The sequence below is a fragment of the Danio rerio genome, chromosome 25 (genome assembly GCF_052040795.2).
Source record: "Danio rerio strain M-AB ecotype USA chromosome 25, GRCz13ab, whole genome shotgun sequence".
NCBI classification, from domain to species: domain Eukaryota; kingdom Metazoa; phylum Chordata; class Actinopteri; order Cypriniformes; family Danionidae; genus Danio; species Danio rerio.
Window position 1 is genome coordinate 35,037,501 of NC_141045.1, and position 20,635 is coordinate 35,058,135.

Below are 20,635 nucleotides of genomic sequence, written 5' to 3' on the forward strand. Positions count from 1 at the left end.
GCAAAAACAACCAATTTACACTTTTTAGTGAAATATAGGTGTCCTAATAGTGTTTTTAGCAGTGTGGGACACATATACGACTGTCAACAGCTTAAAAAATGTGTTTTGGTGTTTAGTGACCCTTTAAAGGGTTAAACAAAGGGTTAAACAAAATGCACAGCACTACTACGGTCACAGAAATAGTTTGCACTGTTATTATTCACTTACCTTTTAAAATGTTTTCGGTGCGATTTTTAACCTGCTATTTGAAAAACGACCGAATATTTTGAATAAGAAGCTGTAATGTAGTCGTGGTGGGATGAATTTTGGTGTGGCGCCCCGCCACGGAAGAATAAATGTAGCGGAAACCATGGTCTTTCTCACACACGCACATATGCACCATACTCCATATAGAAGGCAGAAACTAAGCGTTTTTTGCACTGAACAAACGTTTTTTGGCACTGTATCTGATGATCAACAGTAAAAATGTCCAATTTTATCTCTCCCCAGTAGGGAAAACCATCAACAATCAAGAACGCATGCATCATTCATGCATTCATGACTTTGCAATAAAAAAATGTTGTTATATTGGAAGTCAACGGGGCAAAAATAGTCACTAACATAACGAAAGGGTAGTCAGTATGCCCAGAGTGTATTGTTCTTTAAAAATGTTTAAAGATTTTTCCTAAAATATGCGTCTAAGTAAGATTTGGCATCTAAAAACATTCCAATTTCTGAAACACTGAGGATGTTGTGGCCAAATGAAGACTCAAAATCTCCCCAGTGTGGATGTGAACATCCCCGACAGCACACTAGGGTTCATTTAAATGTAAATACCTAGTAATGAAGGCTACTTAATAAAAAGTGGCACCCATGTTTTTAATAAATGTGTTATAAACAAATTAAATCTTTCTGAACACACATAAACACACTGAATACACATAAAAGGATGACATTTAAGATATTACATACCGACTTAAATCTTCGGTACGGTCTTCTCACTGCGTGTATTTTTGTGCGCTGCCATCCTCGCGGCTCTGTCTGTTCCACATCTCATGCGTGCGTCTCTATTTACATCTGTGTGAGTTCCACGCCACTGAGCTCCAATCGGACGCTGAGTCTGCGGCATGTCTAATGCTGACACACACACATAACACGCAAGCACCGCCGCCTCCAGCACATGCCGGACGAGTGGGCGGCCTGCCATGTGCACATGACTGCACAGAGAGAGAGAGAGAGAGAAGGGAAGAGTGTGGCACGATACTCTGCCAGGCTGTGTATGGATGGAGACTACGCCATACACAACTGAAACAGTAGCAGCACGGGCAACCTGCTGCAGGGTCTGACAAACACAAATCCCGGATCGCCAGGGAAAGAGATCCGTCCTGCTGATTGGCAGACGCATTGATTCAGCTAGTTCGCAGCTCGAGCACGGGGGCTATTTTTGGTCCTGCTGTCAAAATGACGACGTCGGGCTGTTTGTGCAGGGGGAGATGCCGGTTAAGGCGGTGAACAGGTTGCCATAAGCAAATTCGGTCGCATGTCAGTGCCGGATATGGACGAGGAACCCGCTTACAGACTCTACTTCTACTCTGTACGTACTCTCTGTCCTCCTCACATCATTAATTTCTTCACGCTTCTGCATTTAGATGCACTTGAAACACTATCCCTGCAGCTCTCTGTGCTGTTATTCATCCTGAACGTGGTGCTTTCCAGCTTGATTTAGTCATTTTGCAGTTCTGAAGTGTTTTGTAGATCTTGGGTCTGGAGAAAAAGCCTTTCCAAGTTTTAGGAACAACAAATAATAACTTGACCTCTAGTTGATCATTTGGTATCAGAAGTGGCTTATATGAAAGGCAAAGGCCTCTAGATTACGCTTATTTGACCAAAATATAATATGATCATGCCTTGATTTTTAATTAGGACAGTAAGGTCTGACTTTGCTCAGAAAAAAGTCTTGTCACTTACAGAAATAATGTCCAGTATAGAATATAAAGTCCTGCTGCAGTGGAAACAGAATGAATATTGTGTCTGACTCCATCATGAGCGTGGAGGACTGCATCCATACATCTCTGCAATGACTCAAATCACTTATTAATAAAGTCATCTGGAAAGCGTTCCTGCAGGACTCCCAGATTTCATCAAGATTCTTTGGATTCATCTTCAACGCCTCCTCCTTCATCTTACCCCAGATGTGCTCAATAATGTTCATGTCTGGTGACTGGGCTGGCCAATCCTGAAACCCCTTGACCTTCTTTGCTGTCAGGAGCTTTGATGTGGAGGCTGAAGCATTAGGAGCGCTATCCTGCTGAAGAACTGTCCCTCTCCTGTGTTTGTAATGTAATGGGCAGCACAAATGTCTTGATACCTCAGGCTGTTGGTGTCGCCATCCACTCTGCAGATCTCTCGCACGCCTCCACACTGAATGTAACCCCAAACAATGCCTTACAGATGATTTCTTTACAGAAATTCAATAATCAAAAGGTGAAATATGACTGCATGCAGACTTTATTGTATAATAAACACAATTATTCTATGTTAAAGTGACTAACTTTATCGTGTCTTGTGCCCAAATGGTTTAAATTAAACAAGTAAACTTGAAAACTTGGCCGTAAAAAAACTTTAAAATATACAAAAAAATAAATAAATCCTTTACACATTAGGGTTAAACTTTGCAATCAAATCATGTGCTCTGAGCTGTGGTTTCTGGTTTATTATAAATCGCAACATGACATTGCAGGTCCTGGGATGTGACTATTGCGATATTGATGCTGAAATAATTTATTGTGCACTTTAAGTTGAACAAAAATATTATATTTATTATACATTTTTCGCATTTTTGAAGAAAAAGCTTCGTTATACTTGTGACAGATGTGAAATCGCTACTTGTGCGACACTAGTAAATCAAATAAAACTATTGACAGAGACTAGGCATGAGCCGGTGTAAGATTCTGATGGTATGATAACCTTGGATGAAAATATCACGGTATTGTGCTCACTGCTCTAAAATATATTCTTTTTAAATGTCTGGGTAAAAAAACTAAAACTTTTTTCCTCTTTGAACACAATATACTTTTTAGTTTCAATATTTTTATTATTAGAGATTTTCGCAGACATTTACTTGAAAATAGACTCTTTTTTTTAAACATAAACATAAAACTTGCATTCAAACAATGACTTTAAATGAATTTAAAAAAATAATAATAATAAATGAAAAACAACAACAACAAAAAACAGTCATAAAAATGATCATTAAAACAATCAAAAATAATAAAATAAACATGCATTCCCCCATCCAGCCACCCACCAGTGCTATCCAACAATAAACGTAGGTACTAAAGGCATAGTAAACATATTAATCACAAGTTTATTAAAAGGAAAAAAAGGGACCATTTTTTTTGCAAAAAACAAAACCTTGTCTATTAGGGTATATCTGATTTTTTTTTCCAGATGTAGTGTACCTGTTATCTCTGTCAGCCATAATTTAAGAGTTGGAACTTCTTTTTTCTTCCAAAACAAAAGGATGAGTTTTTTGGCAGAGATCAACCCATATGAAACAAACTGTTGTTGTATCCGTGCAAGTCTCGAAAATTCTTCGGAAACTCCAAATATAATTAATATAGGATCTGGTTCAATCGAAATGTCCAATGTAACTGGGAAAAAACTTGAAATATTTTGTTCCTGAAACTCTGTAATTTGGGACACTGAACACAAACCATTTTACTTTTTTGAAAGATTTATGATATTTTGGAGCAGTAAACATGCCAGGCTAAATATAAATAATTCAAATGAATCATTGACGTCTGCTGAGTTTATTTGTTTCAAAACACAGATTTCTTCACAATTTAAAATGGCATCTTTGGATATTTTTTTCCTGCTGGAGATACTGTTGTCCTAAAAAACAAAAAAAAAAAAGTAAATAAAAAATCGTACACATAATTCAGGAACGGTATTACAGAAAATGTTGGCGGTTTTAAAACCTTGACTTTTCCAAACCGCGGTATACCTTGAAAACAGTCATCATTCCACGCCTAACGTAGACATTTGAGTATTTTTATAGTACTGTAAAATGCAAGCCTACACAAACAACTAGTTTAGCTTCGATACGGTACCTTAGGCTGCTTTTACACCTGTGAATCGATTCAGTTGTACCGAAACAGGGATTAAAATTGTTACAATGTTGCTGCTTGCTCTTGGTGCGGTTCGCTTTCACACGGCAAAGTTTCTAAACGGATCAAAAGAGCTAAAACAAGTCACATGTGAGTAAACTCTCTTCACATTGGTCAGAGTTTCACGGTTTATTTTGGTTTGGTGGTGTTTGACAAGGTGTGCGCAACGTGTCTGAAAAGCAAGGAGGGAGGGGTGAGAAGGGTGCGTGACATATTTGAGGACCGGGAGGGAGACACGTGATTACCGGGAGATTTTTGTTTGCGGGTATCCTGAAGTCTCTGTGCATTTGCGGGAGACTCCCCAAGTCTCCCGGAAGTTTTGGATGTCTGGAATGACCTCCCGCCCTACTCATAATTCTCACTTCATATGCCTATTACATATCCATAAAACACTGTGATATAACCGGTCTCAAATCGTATCGCTTTCTCACTACAATCGATCCGCCTCAGAGTTTTTTTTCAATTGAGCCGAGACCTCCTCATTCAATCGATCTCGGAGCGATTGTTTTGGCGCGGATCTGAGCGCGATTGGTGGTTTCACACATGCCATAGAACCGTGCTAACTGGGCAAATGAGACTGGTTCCAAAACAAAAGTCTAGGTGTAAAGGCACCATTAAAAAATACCGATTACCAATTTCGATATTGGGGCGAGGCAGTGGGCAGTAGGTAGTGCTGTCGCCTCACAGCAAGAAGGTCGCTGGGTCACTGGTTCAAACCTCGGCTCAGTTGGCGTTTCTGTGTGGAGTTTGCATGTTCTCCCTGCATTCGCGTGGGTTTCCTCCGGGTGCTCCAGTTTCCCCCAGAGTCCAAAGACATGCAGTACAGGTGAATTGGGTTGGCTAAATTGTCCGTAGTGTATGAGTGTGTGTGTGAATGTGTGCGGATGTTTCCCAGAGATGGGTTGCGGCTGGAAGGGCATCCACTGCGTAAAAAGTGGCTGGATAAGTTGGCGGTTCATTCCGCTGTGGCGACCCCGGATTAATAAAGGGACTAAGCCGACAAGAAAATGAATGAATGAATTTCGATTATTAGCACGTTTCCTTAGGACTGCTCTGTAGCACAGCTTACGCAGCGCAAAGCCTGCCTCGATACAGACCAAAAGCAAGATTATATTGTTTTTATATATTCCGATATCGATACTTGTCGAAATATCGACAATTTTGATGACACTACAAGCAATTTAGAAAGGATTTTTCGCTATTTTGGTGAAAAATTCAAGGCAACTTTGACATTTAAATGGAAGTGCTTGATGTTTCTTTCTTCTATCAAACACAGAAGTGGCCGCTGACATCCATTGTAGGAACAAAAATACTTTGGAATCAATGATTTCTAGTTTTCTTCAAAATATCTTCATTTGTGTATGAGAAAGAAACTCAGCCAGGTTTGGAACAAGTAGAGAATGAGTAAACGACAGAATTTTCTTTTTTAGCTGAACTAGCGATTGAACTGAGCGTTGCATTGACTCGGGCCTTCAATTGCCAGTCTTCCGTCAGAAACCTGGGAAACCCAGAGTAAATATTTACCATCCAAACATCATGCTGACAGGCAACAAGTTAATTTCCTTGCATGTCTCGCTTTCATTTTATCCATTTGTTTCGCAATTACAAAGCTTCTTTCATTCTTATTTCCAGACCTCCAGAGAGTAAAGCGTGTAATGAAGGCTGCTGTCACTGGCTAAGTAGGTCAGTTGTGTATTTAACCCCCCGAGGACATGAGATGGTTGCAGGAGAGGACAGTACGCTGTTTATGCATGTGTAAAACCCAGCGATGCTTATGAAATATTCCTCTCTGTGAGGGAATGCGACAGACGGAACAGATTTGCGTTTGCATAACAGTGGCATATGGCCAATGAGCAGCTCAATAATTAACTATTTGCACCATTGTAATGAATTGTGTTGAGTAATATATCAAAGCTGTGCAATTCAATATCAGGGTCGTCGTGATAACATTAATTAATCCTAAGAAATTTCAAGTCAAAAGCACCTTTAGAAATCGGTTTTCTGAAAAAAATGGTGACGTGTTCAATACTTATTGCCCCCTTTATGTATCTTTGCTGCAGGCCTCGTTCCAGCGCTCCAACAGCCATGATAAGGTGAGGAAGATCGTGGCGGAGGAAGGACGGGCTGCTAGAAACCTCATTGCATGGAGTGTCCCAGTGGAGAGCAAGGAGGAAGAAGGTTTGATCCAATTCAGTCTGACAAACACACACACACACACACACACACACACACACACACACACACACACATGTATATGTATATGTATATATATATATATATATATATATATATATATATATATATATATATATAATAATTATGGCTGACATTGGGAATGCATTTTAATGTTGATGGGATGTTGAATGTGTGGGCTGTTGCATGCAGCTAGCTAAACAGAGCTGGTTTAGAGTTGACGAAGGCAAACAAATGAATCGGGTTCAGTGGTTTCAGAATGCTTGATGTAAACTTTCTCTGGGGCTCATCTAGAGTTTCTGATTAACTCTGGACTGCATGCACCTGAGAATATGACGTGTATCAAACAGCCAATCAAGCAACACACATGAGAGGGTCTGCAATTCATTTCGTTGTTGACAATTAGGAGTTATTATTTGTTAGAAATATAATGAATTAAAGGAACTCATCACTGGGAAACACTCACACACACACTCATGCTTACAAATATAGTACAGCCAATTTAGCTTACCCAATTCACCTATAGCGCATGACTATAGAAAACACATACCAGCACAGGGAGAACATGCAAAAACCCCCCACTGAAATGCCAACTAAATTGCCAACTCGCTCACCTATACTTGGTCTCTCTCGGGTGCACTCGCCCTTTCTCGCGTCCGCTCGGTCTCTCTCGTGTGCACCAATACTCTGCTCTCTCACGCACCAATACTCTGCTCTCTCTCGCACCAATACTCTGCTCTCTCTCACACTAATACTCTGCTCTCTCGCGGGCCAGTACTCGGCTCTCTTGCGCGCCAATACTCGGCTCTCTCGTGCGCCAATACTCGGCTCTCTTGCGGACCAGTACTCTGCTCTCTCGCGCACCAATACTCGGCTCTCTCGCGCGCCAGTACTCGGCTCTCTCGCGCAGTAATACTCTGCTCTCTCACGTGGCAATACTCGGCTCTCTCGCGGGCCAGTACTCGGCTCTCTTGCGCGCCAATACTCGGCTCTCTCGTGCGCCAATACTCGGCTCTCTTGCGGACCAGTACTCGGCTCTCTCGCGCACCAATACTCGGCTCTCTCGCGCGCCAGTACTCGGCTCTCTCGCGCAGTAATACTCGGCTCTCTCACGTGGCAATACTCGGCTCTCTCGCGGGCCAGTACTCGGCTCTCTCGTGCACCAATACTCTGCTCTCTCGCGGGCCAATACTCTGCTCTCTCGCGTGGCAATACTCGGCTCTCACGCGCAGTAATACTCTGCTCTCTCACGCGGCAATACTCGGCTCTCTTGCGTGCCAGTACTCGGCTCTCTCGCGCAGTAATACTCGGCTCTCTCACGTGGCAATACTCGGCTCTCTCGCGGGCCAGTACTCTGCTCTCTCGCGCACCAATACTCGGCTCTCTCGCGGGCCAGTACTCGGCTCTCTCGCGGGCCAATACTCAGCTCTCTCGCGTGGCAATACTCGGCTCTCACGCGCAGTAATACTCTGCTCTCTCACGCGGCAATACTCGGCTCTCTTGCGCGCCAGTACTCGGCTCTCTTGCGCAGTAATACTCGGCTCTCTCACGTGGCAATACTCGGCTCTCTCGCGCACCAATACTCTGCTCTCTCGCGGGCCAATACTCGGCTCTCTCGCGCGGCAATACTCGGCTCTCACGCGCAGTAATACTCTGCTCTCTCACGCGACAATACTCGGCTCTCTCGCGGGCCAGTACTCTGCTCTCTCGCGCACCAATACTCGGCTCTCTCGCGCAACAATACTCGGCTCTCTCGCGCACCAATACTCGGCTCTCTCGCGGGCCAATACTCGGCTCTCTCGCGGGCCAATACTCGGCTCTCTCGCGCGGCAATACTCGGCTCTCACGCGCAGTAATACTCTGCTCTCTCACGCGGCAATACTCGGCTCTCTTGCGCGCCAGTACTCGGCTCTCTCACATGGCCAACTTTTGCCTCTCATGCTCGCCAATACTCGGCTTTCTCGTTTATCTGAATACTTGGTCTCTCTAGCGCACCAATACTCTGCTCTCATGCGCGCCAATAGTCGGCCTCTCTCGCGTGCCAATACTCGGCCTCTCTTACGTGCCAATACAGGTCTCTCTCGTGCGCCAATACTCGGCTCTCTCGCACACCAATATTCGGCTCTCTCGATTATCCAAATGCTCGGGCTCTCTCGCGCGACAATGCTCGGCCTCTCTCGTGTGCTAATATTTGGCCTCTCTCGCATGCCAATACTCGGCCTTTCTTGTGCGTCAATCTGCAAATCTGCAGCTACTGCGTGATGCTGTCATGTCAATATGGACCAAAATCTCTGAGGAATATTTCCAGTACCTTGTTGAATTTATGCCATGAAGGTTTGAGGCCGTTCTGAAGGCAAAAGGGGGTCCAACCTGGTTCTTATAAGGTGTACCTAATAAAGTAGCCAGTGAGTGTATGTAGTATTTATTCAATTATATTTATTTGTTCAATCATTGGTTCCAAAAAAGGAGAACTAAACAATGTGAATAAATGACTGTTAGATGATTCATTGCTCTTTCTTGCAGTCATAAACGCTCTCACATCCTACGTGTCTTGTCACCCATCAGGCTTCAATTAAAAATGCGTCCAGCTTTCTAAAGAGCGGCCATTAGTAAAGCAAATGTGGGCGGTGAACCAATGCTCAGAACCTGTCGTCTCTCTTCTGTACCTGGACTTACAGTACACTCTTTGTTACAGTGTGTGTGTGTGTGTGTGTGTGTGTGTGTGTGTGTGTGTGCTTCTGTTTGTTTGAGTTTCATGTTTGGGTTTGTTTGTACATTTGTGTGTTTATGTTTGTGTATGCCTGTGTGTTTGTGTGTATTTGTGTGCCTGTATAATGGTGTGTTTGTGCTTGAGTGTGATTGTGTGTTTTCGTGTTTGCATGTACAGTATGTTTGTGTGTGCCTTTGTATTTGTGTTTGTGCTTGTGTGTACCTGTGTGTTTGTGCATGTTTGTATCGTGTTATTGTGCATATGCAGTATGTGTGTGTGTGTGTGTGTGTGTGTGTGTGTGTACGTACTTGTGTTTGTGTGTGTGTAGATTTTCTGTATGTCTGTGTTTGTGTGTGTGTTTGTGCATGTACAGTATGTATGTGTGTTCTTGTTTACCTGTGTTTATGTTTGTGTTTATGTAGGTTTTTGTGTTTCTGTGCTTATGTGTGTTTGTGCATATTTGTGTACATGTGTGTTAGTGTATATGCGTGTGTGAGTGCTTGCACATATTTGTGTGTATCTTTCTGTGCTTGTCTATGTGTGTGTGTGTGTTTGTCTATGTCATTGTTTGTGTGCACTTGTGTGTCTGTGTTTGTGTGTGCATTTAAGCTGACCCAGATCCTGCTTGAGCGTCAGCTCTGACAGGTCACCGCAGGAGTCTTTTGTCAGTTTTGGGGCTGCAGTTTGTGTAACGTCTCCGCAAACAGCACTTGCCAGTGCCTCCATTCACTTACTGTTTCTGGATCAGGGACTGCAGAACTCCAATTGTGCACTTAATGCTTAGAAGTGCTGATTGAGAGTCAGTTTTGACCCTCGTATCCTGATAAAGAGGATTATATTGACTAGAGGGAGCTGATCCTAGATGACCAGAGGAAGCTGATCCTCTTCTTATAGCGCACACACAATACAGGCCTGATCCTAGATCAGTTCTGATAGGCAGAGACTAGGCCCAATCCCAATTCTATTTTGTTCCCCTACTCCTTAAAACCGAGTGTGAAGGGGAAGTGCTTCAAAATGTATCCCTTAGAAATAGCACAACACTACAGCACCTGCACACGTCATTACATGTCATCGCTGTCTCTAGCTTCATATGAGATCAGACGATGCCGACTGCTGTAGTTATTCCAGTTGTGTTATTTTTTGGTATTTATCTTCAGGAAATCACTGAAGGCATATATTATGGTATCATAATGATATAATGTGGTAATAAGCTGGGAACTGTGCTGTGCACTAACACGGTGGCCATATTCATCTATGTAAACACGCCAAAAACCAACCAACATTATAGCAGACGCTGTAAAAAGGTCATTCTCAGCCACTAGACTTTTCTGACAGGGTGTTTGAGTGTCATCGAGTGTCAGAATGTTGTGGGACTGCTGTACAGGAGTTATTGTTAAGGAATAAAGATGGCGGAATTCAGCGCTTTTTATTTGAAAGTTTTTTTTAAAGCTTGACGGTAAAACACAAACATGGTTATGAATATATTATAACATCTTTGTTTGTCGTAAAAATTCGTAATAATAAAAAAAAAAAAATTCTAATTTGTGTATTACTTTGCGTCCGGATGTCGCTATCCTGCTGTCGCGGTCTGGTGTATTTTGGGAAATTTTCTTGCTCTTTGGTTTCGAGTGTAGTCCTGAACAATCTCAGTTTGAAGGGCTATCTACTCCTTTCCATAAGCCTGGGTTATACTTCTGCATCGAGTGATCGGTGTGGCCCACGGCGCATGCCTTGTGCGTTGCCGTTTATTTATACTTCTGCGCGGTTTGTGTTCCTCTGCAATAACACTTATGTTTCTCTGTGTCGAGTTTCTTTGCTGGTGTTATATTCGTTTATTCATTCATTTTCTTTTCGGCTTAGACCCTTTTTTTAATCTGGGATCGCCACAACGGAATGAACCGCCAACGTTTCCAGCACGTTTTTAGGGTTTTAGGGTCTTCCAAACAGACCATGACCCTCAGCATACTGCCAAATTAGTTAAAATGTGCTTTAAGGACAACAGAGTGAATGTTTTGGAGTGGCCATCACAAAGCCCTGATCTCAATCCTATAGAAAATTTAGAGAGTTGAAAAAGCTTGTTGCAAGACAGCCAACAAATCTGACACAGTTACAGCAATTCTGTCAGGAGGAAATGGCCAAAATTTCTGCAAACTATTGTGAGAAGCTTGTGGAAGGATACCCAAAACATTTGACCAAAGCTATACAGTTTAAAAGCAAAGCTGAAAAAATACCAAGGAAATGTTTGTAAACTTTTGACTGTCTAGAAATAAATAAAAAATTCTCAGAAATTTTCTCATTAGTCTGGCATTTAGCAAATGTAAATCATTTAGGTAATCCTAATGGACCTAAAATAGTAAACGTTTAGTACAATTTACCATCAGACATTTTATTTTTAAATGGAATGTTCCTTTTTTAACGTGTATGTAAACTTCTGGTGTCAACTGTGTGTAAATAATTTTATAGAAATTGTAGTTTTCAAATCAGAAAGTACTGACAGTTTTGCAGTAAATGCTTCTGAAAAACGTCATTCAGATGGGACATAAGCAACATGCATAGCATTTTAATATTTACTCGTTTTTCTAACTGTGCTGTACTCTTTTGTTTGCTTCCAGCGAAATCAAAGAGTCATGGTAACAGCAACGCGAGAGCTCAGAGAATCAACTCCGGCCTCCACAGGAACAAAAAGCAGGTGGGAATTTTGTACCAAAAACAAGGTACAAAATTTTGTACCATTTTTTTTTTATTGCTGATGTGAAAATGGCAGATTTGTTAAACTAGGGTTTATATAACCTGAAACCTGCACGTCTGGGCAATGATACACATGAGTAATCAATTCTCCATTATTTTAAGTCAAATTAAATGATCAATTAATCAGGCAGTTTTAAAAGAGGAAATAAACAGCGATTACTCTTAGTAAACACTAGGGGGAGCTCGAGTCATATCAATGCAGCCTTACATTCATTGGGTTATTTGAGTCCTTCAGTTTACCTCAGTATTTATATAAACAGCAGCTATTGAATACATGAACTATTAAAGCAGGGGTGCTCAACCCAATATCAATCACACCTGCCTGTAATTATCAAGCGCTGTTCAGGTCCTAATTAATTGGTTCAGGTGTGTTTGATCAGGGTTGGAGCTTAACTCAACAGGAAGGTAGATCTCCAGGAACAGGGTTGATCGGCCCTGTATTAGAGCATGAATAATAGCAACATGGGTTTTAATTGCGCACATAAACAATTTTAAATGTTGATTTTAATCTCTGCTCTTCGCAGAACTCTGGATTGGACTGCAAAAATGGTCCTGGGTCGATATTGGACAAAGGACCTGAGAAGAGTCCCACCAAGACTAGACAACCGCGAAAGGTGGACCTCAGGGCTCGATACTGGGCCTTTCTGTTTGATAACCTGCGGAGAGCAGTGGACGAGATCTACGTCACCTGTGAATCTGACCAGAGCGTGGTGGAGTGTCGGGTATGATCAAGGCTCCAACCTCTTATACATTACGCACACACATTACGTTTAACACCATTTGACCACTTTAGGATTCAAATGTTTATCGTCATTCTGAGGGGTTTTGAGATATGAAGCATTTGATTTACAGGCCGCAAAACTTTTGATTTGACTCTGATTTGGTCGCATATGGTACAAAAAATTTAATTTATATAACTTCAAGAGCATATAATTGTTGAATTCTTTGGTATTCATAGTCAAGGAAAACCTGGAAAAGTCATAGATTTATTTTTTTATTAGTATGTTTATTGAAAATCTACATAATATTTTGTAGAATATAAGAATGCAAAGAGTATCAGGACATTTTTTTAAACAATTAGCAAAAGCAAAATAATAATAACAATATTAAAAATAAAAATACAACCCACCCTTCATCTATACGTGGAAGAATTTTTCAAGTTTTTGTCAAAACATTTGTTTTTTTGGTCTTACATGAAGATAGTTGCAATGGTTGATGGTAATAAATAAAAACAATAATGTCCAGAAATTATGCACAAATAAATTACATTTAAAAATGTGATAACTCATTGGATTAAAACTATAATATAAAATAAGAGAAAGTGACAACAACATTAAAAAAGAGCAGCAAAACTAACAATTATTATGCAAAAAAATCAAATATTAAAGTCTATCAGAGGTATTGTGTCAAGAAAAGTGCCTCAAATATAATCAAAGTCTGTGGGCTCTTGTCTGAAAGTTATGAAGATTAGATTTTTTCCCAGGCCTGGAAAAGATTTGGAAAAACATGTCAAGGAAGTCATGTTGGAAGTCATGTCAATTAGCAACAAATATCTGTATACTTCAATACAAGTTAGTTGTCCTTGGCCAAAAACATGCTCTCACATTATTAGTGCTGTGCAAGCGTTATCTAAATACATTTTACATAGATTCATTCATTCATTTTTCATCGACTTCATCTCTATTTATCAGGGGTCTCCACAGCGGAATGAACCGACAACTAATCCAACATTTGTTTTATACAGCGGATGCCTTTCCAGCTGCAACCCAGTGTTGGGAAACCCATACACACTCATTCACACTCATACACTACAGCCAATCTTGTTTACTCAATTCAATTATGGCGCATGTGAGGACTGTGGGGGAAACCGGAGCAGCCGGAGGAAACCCACACCAACACGGGGAGAACATGCAAACTCGTAGACACATGCCTATAAAGTCCGCATGAACCAGAAGCTGCAACCGTTTTTTTGTTCTCATAATTTCCATATTGTGACGCAGTTCCTAGAGAAAGTGATAGGAAATGAGAAAACAGTGGGCGTGGCTTGAATTTTCTATTGCAAGCTGATTGGATGTAGCAAAGTAGGCATTTCCCTCAGAAAGATCTAAATTTAGGATAGTTATTACAACCTAACAGACTCCTCATCCACACCATTTCTGTTTGTTGTCAACTGTCAGTTGGTAACACTTTATAGCCGAATCTCTATATGTCAGTGATCGTCATATTCGCGTCATGATTAGTCCTGTGATCCCCTCGCGCCTCTGCTAGTGTATGAAGGGAAAGGCACGTTCACGTTTTACCAAATCCAGCACTACATATTTGATAATGTACCGCATCGACGTTGACACTTTCAGATTTAACCCTCAGCTGGATGTTTTTATTTACTTACAGCCAGGGTTTGACATTAACCAGCCACTGTGGCTAGTAGTTTTCCAACATTACTAGCCACTCGCCATTTTCACTAGCCACATTTTATTGTTGGGAAAAAATGGTGAGTTGCACGCGACATACCTGTAGAGCAGCGGGGTTGAGTTGCGCGCGATGTACCTGAAGAGCAGCGGGGGTTAGTTGCGCGCTACATACCTGTATAGCAGCGGGGGTGAGTTGCGCGCTACATACCTGTAGAGCAGCGGGGGTGAGTTGTGCGCTACATACCTGTATAGCAGCGGGGGTAAGTTGCACGTGACATACCTGTAAAGTGGTGGGAGTGAGTTGCGCGCGATGTACCTGAAAAGCTGGGAGGGATGTGGTGTAGAGGGGTGTGCGACGTATTTAAGGACCGGGCGGGAGATGCGCGATTTCCAGGAGATTATCATTTATCTGCGGGGATGCGGGAGTCTCTATGCATTTGCGGGAGACTCCTGGAACTTCCGGGAGACTTGGGATGTCTGCAAATGGGTCATGGTTTCATAGTATTGCAATTAGCTTTTATTTCACATAATTTTCAGAGCTTAAAATGAAGGATTTACCAAATTTATCTCTGACCACACCAGTCATAAACAATTAATTATTTCCTAGCCACAAATTTTAAATGTGTCAAAACAAGCAAAATATAGCTGAATACTATACTTTTTTATTTAACGAAACATATGCACAGTAATCTGTCCTGGCTAAGGGTCCCAGATCGCCAGTTAACTACACATAAATGGGGAGTAATCTCCCATTAAAGCAATGTTATTGTTAAAAAATATAATTAAACCCTATTAACGCAAAAGAAAGCAGGTAAAAATATACCGTGTGATAATGAAAGGATGATCACACACACACAGTTAACATTAGACCCATAAATAATCTTCAAACCGGTGCTGCTTACAAAAAGACAACTCTGGAAATCTTGAAAGCAGCGAGACTGTGGGTGCATGTTCATCCCTTCTTGTCCAGTCTATTTAAAAGAGAATTTGTCACATCAGTTGTGTTTCTAGACACAGTTGCTTCACGCAAGGAAACGCGCACGCGTTTTAAACAGTCGCTTGCATCACCTCAGCTGTTAGCGCGAGTGATTAGCCTCTCATTCAGTATTCACCTGCCATCTATTGTTCGCACGATCGCAATTATTTTTGTCAGTCATGTTGCTTCTCAATTCTAAGATCGCCTTTGCATGCATATTGGACCATCCTTAATGTCGAACCCTGCTTTTCAGAATTACTATCCGGGAAAATTATTTTCAACCAGCCAAAGTGGCTTGTGGGAGTGTCTGTCATACCCGCCACCGCTGAAATCTACCCGCATTTGGCGTGTTGGCGGGTGTTAATGTAAAGCCCTGCTTACAGCTGTGTTACACACTGCATAGAAGCTCATTTAAAACCATAATAGGGGCTCTTTAAGGACATGCACAGATTAATTGTTCACTAGCAATGTGAGCTAACAAAATCAGTATGATTAGTTTTGATTTCATGTGTACTTACATTTCAAACATAATTTTTAGTTGTGAGATTTCGGAGCTGTCCACTAGAGGGAGTGAAGCGCTGTGATCAATCTCTCTCCTCCTCTTCCTCCTCCTCGCATTCCTGTTGTTTTCTGGTTTGTGTCAGAGAGGGTTTGGTGAGAGAATTATCACTGCAGCTCTCCAGGGCCTTTCTGGAGGGAGTGGAGATGGATGACATGTGTAAACAAAGAGCCCCCCCGGACCCCTCTCCTTCTCTGTATGTGTGTGTGCAGGGGGGTGTTCGGGGTACAAGGTCTAGGTGACGTCCTAAAACACTTTTTTTTTTTTCCACCCCAGGTTTTTTGTTTAGTTTGAGTAAAAGCAAAAAGCTGATTGCTAAACGCGCTCTACAGTCAGCCACTATGACCAATGACCTCTCAGCACGCAACGGTCGCAATAACGATCCGTCACTTCAAGTTGATCAACAGTGTTTTTGTGTCCGGCTTGGTCTCGAGACCTGTGTCGGCAAACAGTGGTTTGATCTTTGTTAGCTTTGGTTGGCAGAGCTTGTGTCGGGGCACTCTCTGTGTTTACCCTGGCAGGTATGGCGGGCTGGGGCTGTATTTGGGCCCATCGTCCACACTCCACACTGCTGGCTCTGATTTATCGATTGGCGTGTAATCTAGAATTATGCTGAGCAGGGTTTGGGCCAGATGCTCGAAGCTAACCGGCCCCCTTTGTGGTTACCTTGTTGACAGCTGGCCTGCGCGAATGTGCGTAAACTATCTGCCCGGCCTTGTTGCCATGTCCAGAGGGTCTGTTCACACTCCCTGGCCCTTTGGTTTGAGTGTGTTTGTGTTTGTTCATGCTCCGCTACAGCTCTTTAGCTCACTGCTGTGTATCTGATGGGAACATTTTAGGCCTAAAGTAAGAAAGGGTTCCTTGGAGATGTTGAGGTCTGAGTCTTCTCATGTATATCTAGTAGAAAGGAAAATTAGAAAATAGCCTACAATTTCTGACTTTTTGCAAATTTACTGCTTAGTTCAATTCAAGTTTATTTGTATAGCACTTTTTACAATAATCGCTTTAAACTTGCTCATCATTGCATTACAATCAAACTCTGAAAGGTAAGGTTATTAATTACCAAAACTTTATTAGTTCCTAATAACTTTAATTAACCAGTTAAACTCTGTGGACCCGGTACAGTGTTCGTGATGTCATCGGCTTTCGCTTTAAGATTTAAAGGGCTAGCATTGCACCAGAACCCCTTAAGTGGTTTCGTTTGAAAGTGTAGAATCTATATTTTTGCACATATGCATCACTTTGGTTTTTATTCTACTGTACAAAAGTTATTTACACTTAAATACACAGTATTTTGGAGACCCGAGCTAGGTATTTTACATTGGTTTATTTTCATATTTTTTTATATGACACATGTACAAGTTATAGCTCAAATGAAAGCTCTTGCCGGTGCTCATATGGTTCTAGCATTCTTTTTACTGAATTATATTCACATATCAAACAGTTGCCGAATGAATCGTGGTGTTTCCATGGCGCAGAAGTGAAAACAATACATTTATGATCAATAAGCAGCCCCAGATAGCACAGACAGCTGTCATGTCTTACCTTATGCTGTGCGCTTCAGGGCCATTTCTCCTCTGTTTTTGAGGTGATGTGCATAAGTAATCCTTTTATATGTCTGACGTGGTCCAAACACAGTGAATTATGTTTGATCAAACAAAAGAATAGTGAAATATGAAAACAATGATTGGTCCCTGTGGCTTGTACCGCACCTCTCATCAGTTGGAATACAATAACTTTTGCATAGATTATGGTAGAGACATTTTTCTTTTTTTCCTATGATTACAGACATGTGCAGGAACCACCAAAATTAATTACAGCACCCTACACCACACAGAACCTAAAAGGTACACTTTCAAATTTGAGTTTATCAAAAAAGGCACCCTTTTTTTTAGGTGTTCATTATGACACAGACAACATATACAGATATTTTAAACACATTCAATAGTGTTTTATAAAAATTCAAAGGGTTTTCTTTAAAATGATACCAAATTTTTGCATTTACACCTCTGCATGTGGATTTGGGAAGCCCAAAATAACAGATTAACTGGTTAACTAGTAGCAGCTTTAACAGTTAAAGTTGTTGTATGTAAACATGGTAAACCTGCAGTTGTACAGCATATAAGTGATGTCTTTGTATACATTTGTAAAGAAGTTCATGTGTTGTCCTCAAAGTCCACTGGTTGGCAGGTCTTGGATCTTGAATCTCTAGAGGCCTCGGGATGTGTCAGTCCAGTTTTTAGAGTTCAGTTCAGTTTAGTTTAGTACAGTGTGGTTTAAAATTTACTGCCGAGAGTCCAAACACTGCAGAGCAAATCCATCAATGGGCAGCTCCACAAGTCCCAAACCAAGCAAGCCAGTGGCGACAGTGGCTAGGAACAAACTTCACCAATTGATGAAAGTGAAGGGTAAAAAACCTTGAGATAAACCAGGCTCAGTTGGGCACGACCGTTTCTCATCTGGACAAACTTCCTGTGCGGAGCTGCAGTCTAGGAACTGGAGGCTGGAGAACTCTGGACGTCCATCATGGAGAACTGCAGGTGTGGGAAGGTCACAGTGGGTGATCATGCTGGCCCACGGGACCAATGCAAAGACTCATCTGTCACTGGGGTCTTTCAGCAATCAGTCTCATGCTCTTCACTTCTTCATGACTGCCGCAGCATCAGCTCAGCATATGGCCTGGTCCAGAAATATGGATACATTGGCATCATTTCTTAACAGGTCTTGGATCGCATCAGTGGTGCTGCATAATCTTTAGAGGCCTCGGGATGAGTATCCCCAGGTGGAAATAGAGAATAAAGAAAATAGTTAGCATAGCTGCTGTTCATAGCTTATTTAAATACGAAAAAATACGATTAAATGCAAAAATTAAATAGAAAAACAGTTATATAAACAGATGTAGAAACAATCATATAAAGCATAGAACTATTTTTAACAAAGTGGCTGGTGTATTCAGACAAGAAGAGTGTGTCCTACAGGTAGTTTGTCAAACCCACTCACCTTCATGGAGCACACTCATACATCCTACAGTTATGTGATGCATTATGTGTATGCTTTACTAAAAAGATAGGTTTTTAATTTTGTTTTGAATTGTGAGAGTGTGTCTGAGCCTTTCTAGCCTTTCTAATTCTAGCGATTAGGTGCCATATATGAAAAGGCTCGACCTCCTTTAGTAGACTTTGCTATTATGTGTACTACCAGAAGCACTGGGTAGAGATCTTAATGAGCGGGTTGGATTGTAGCTAGACAGAAGGTTGGTTAGATAAACAAGAGCTTAATCATATTTGAAGTTCTCTTGACAGATTACTAAAGCATATTGCATGTTCTCCCCTTGTTGGCGTGGCTGCTCCGGATTCCCCCACAGTTCCCCACATGCACTATAGGTGACTTGGATTAACTAAATTGGCCGTAGTGTATGTGTGTGCATGAGTGTGTATGGATGATCCCCATTCCTGGGTTGCAGATGAAAGGGCATCCGCTGTGTTAAACATATGCTGGATATATTGGCGGTTCATTCCACTGTGGCGACCCCTAATGAATAAAGGCACTGAAGCAAAGCGCCGTCCCAAAAACACATTTGGCAGAATATTCAGTAGTTTGTAATATATTCAATTCAATTCAATTCAGCTTTATTTGTATAGCGCTTTTACAATGTAGATTGTGTCAAAGCAGCTTCACATAAATGGTCATAGTAACTGGAACAGTGTGGTTCAGGTTTTAGTGTTTAAGTTCAGTTCAGTTCAGTTTAGCTCTGTTCAGTGTGATTTAATCATTACTGAGAGTTCAAACACTGAAGAGCAAATTCATCGATGCGTAGCTCTACCAATCCTGAACCATGCGAGGCAGTGGCGACAGCGGAGAGGGAAAAAAAACTTCACCTGATGGGAGTGAAGAAAAAAAACCTTGAGAGAACCAGACTCAGTTGGGCACGACCATTTTAATTTCTCCGCTGGCCAAAAGTCTTGTGCAGAACTTCATTCGCCGTGGTTTAGGCTGGAAGATGGCCTCAATGAAGACTCGTCTGTCCCTGGAGCGGCGCTGGAATCAGACTCAAGTTCTCCACTCCCCACGACCATCAGCGCAGCAGCAGCTCAGGATATGGCCTGGTCCCGGATATGGAATCCTTGGGATCATCACGTCGCTGGTCATGGATCCAATCAGTGACTCCGCCTAATCTGAGGACCTCGGGATGAGTATCCCCAGGTGAAAATAGAGAATAAAGAGAATAATTAGCGTAGCTGCTGTTCATGGTGTATATAAGCAAGATGTAGAAGCCAGTGTGGAACCCGCTAGGTGATGCACTGATTGTATGCTTTACTAAACAGATAGGTCTTTAATCTAGTTTTGAACTGGGAGAGTGTGTCTGAGCCTCGGACATTACCAGGAAGGCTATTCCAGAGTGTAGGAGCCATGAAAGAGAAGGCTCGACCTCCTTTACTTGATTTTGCTATTCTAGGTACTACCAGAAGCCCTGAATTTTGAGATCTTAAGGAGCGAGTTGGTTCGTAGCGAGACAGAAGGTTGGTTAGATAAACAGGAGCTAGATTATTTAGAGCTTTATAGGTGAGAAGTAATATTTTAAATTCAATACGAAATTTAACAGGCAGCCAGTGTAAGGAGGATAAAATTGGGGTTATATGATCATATTTTCTAGACCTGGTCAGAACTCTGGCTGCTGCAATATAAGTAGCACCTTATTTTATTAGATTGTTTCGTTACGTTGTCATTATTAGTTAATGTTTTTCCTGGCCACAAGAGCTTGTTGACATCAGCAGAAAATACATTTATTCCAGGAGCAGAGATTATTGCGTTGTTTCTTTTAAATGGCCAGTGAATCATGGCAGATAATACAAAACAAAAAATATGGGCAATTTGAAACGTTGTGTTCTG

At 41.6% G+C, this 20,635-nt stretch overlaps 1 protein-coding gene and 1 long non-coding RNA gene across 5 annotated transcripts in view; one reads left to right on the forward strand and one right to left on the reverse strand.

The window, feature by feature from the left end:
• LOC147837888 (uncharacterized) overlaps window positions 1-1,029 on the reverse strand; it is a 5,935-nt gene extending 4,906 nt beyond the window's left edge. Inside the window, exon 1 of the long non-coding RNA XR_015526709.1 lies at window positions 1-1,029. This exon is cut by the window's left edge and continues 904 nt beyond it. This is a non-coding gene — a long non-coding RNA (uncharacterized LOC147837888).
• scaper (S-phase cyclin A-associated protein in the ER) overlaps window positions 1-20,635 on the forward strand; it is a 213,899-nt gene that overhangs the window by 4,662 nt on the left and 188,602 nt on the right. For 2 of the 4 annotated variants that reach the window (XM_087310256.1, XM_087310257.1), the window contains exons 2-4: window positions 6,209-6,326; window positions 11,664-11,740; window positions 12,324-12,521. In XM_087310256.1, coding sequence (XP_087166382.1) covers window positions 6,209-6,326; window positions 11,664-11,740; window positions 12,324-12,521 — 393 coding nt within the window. 4 annotated transcript variants of the gene reach the window in all.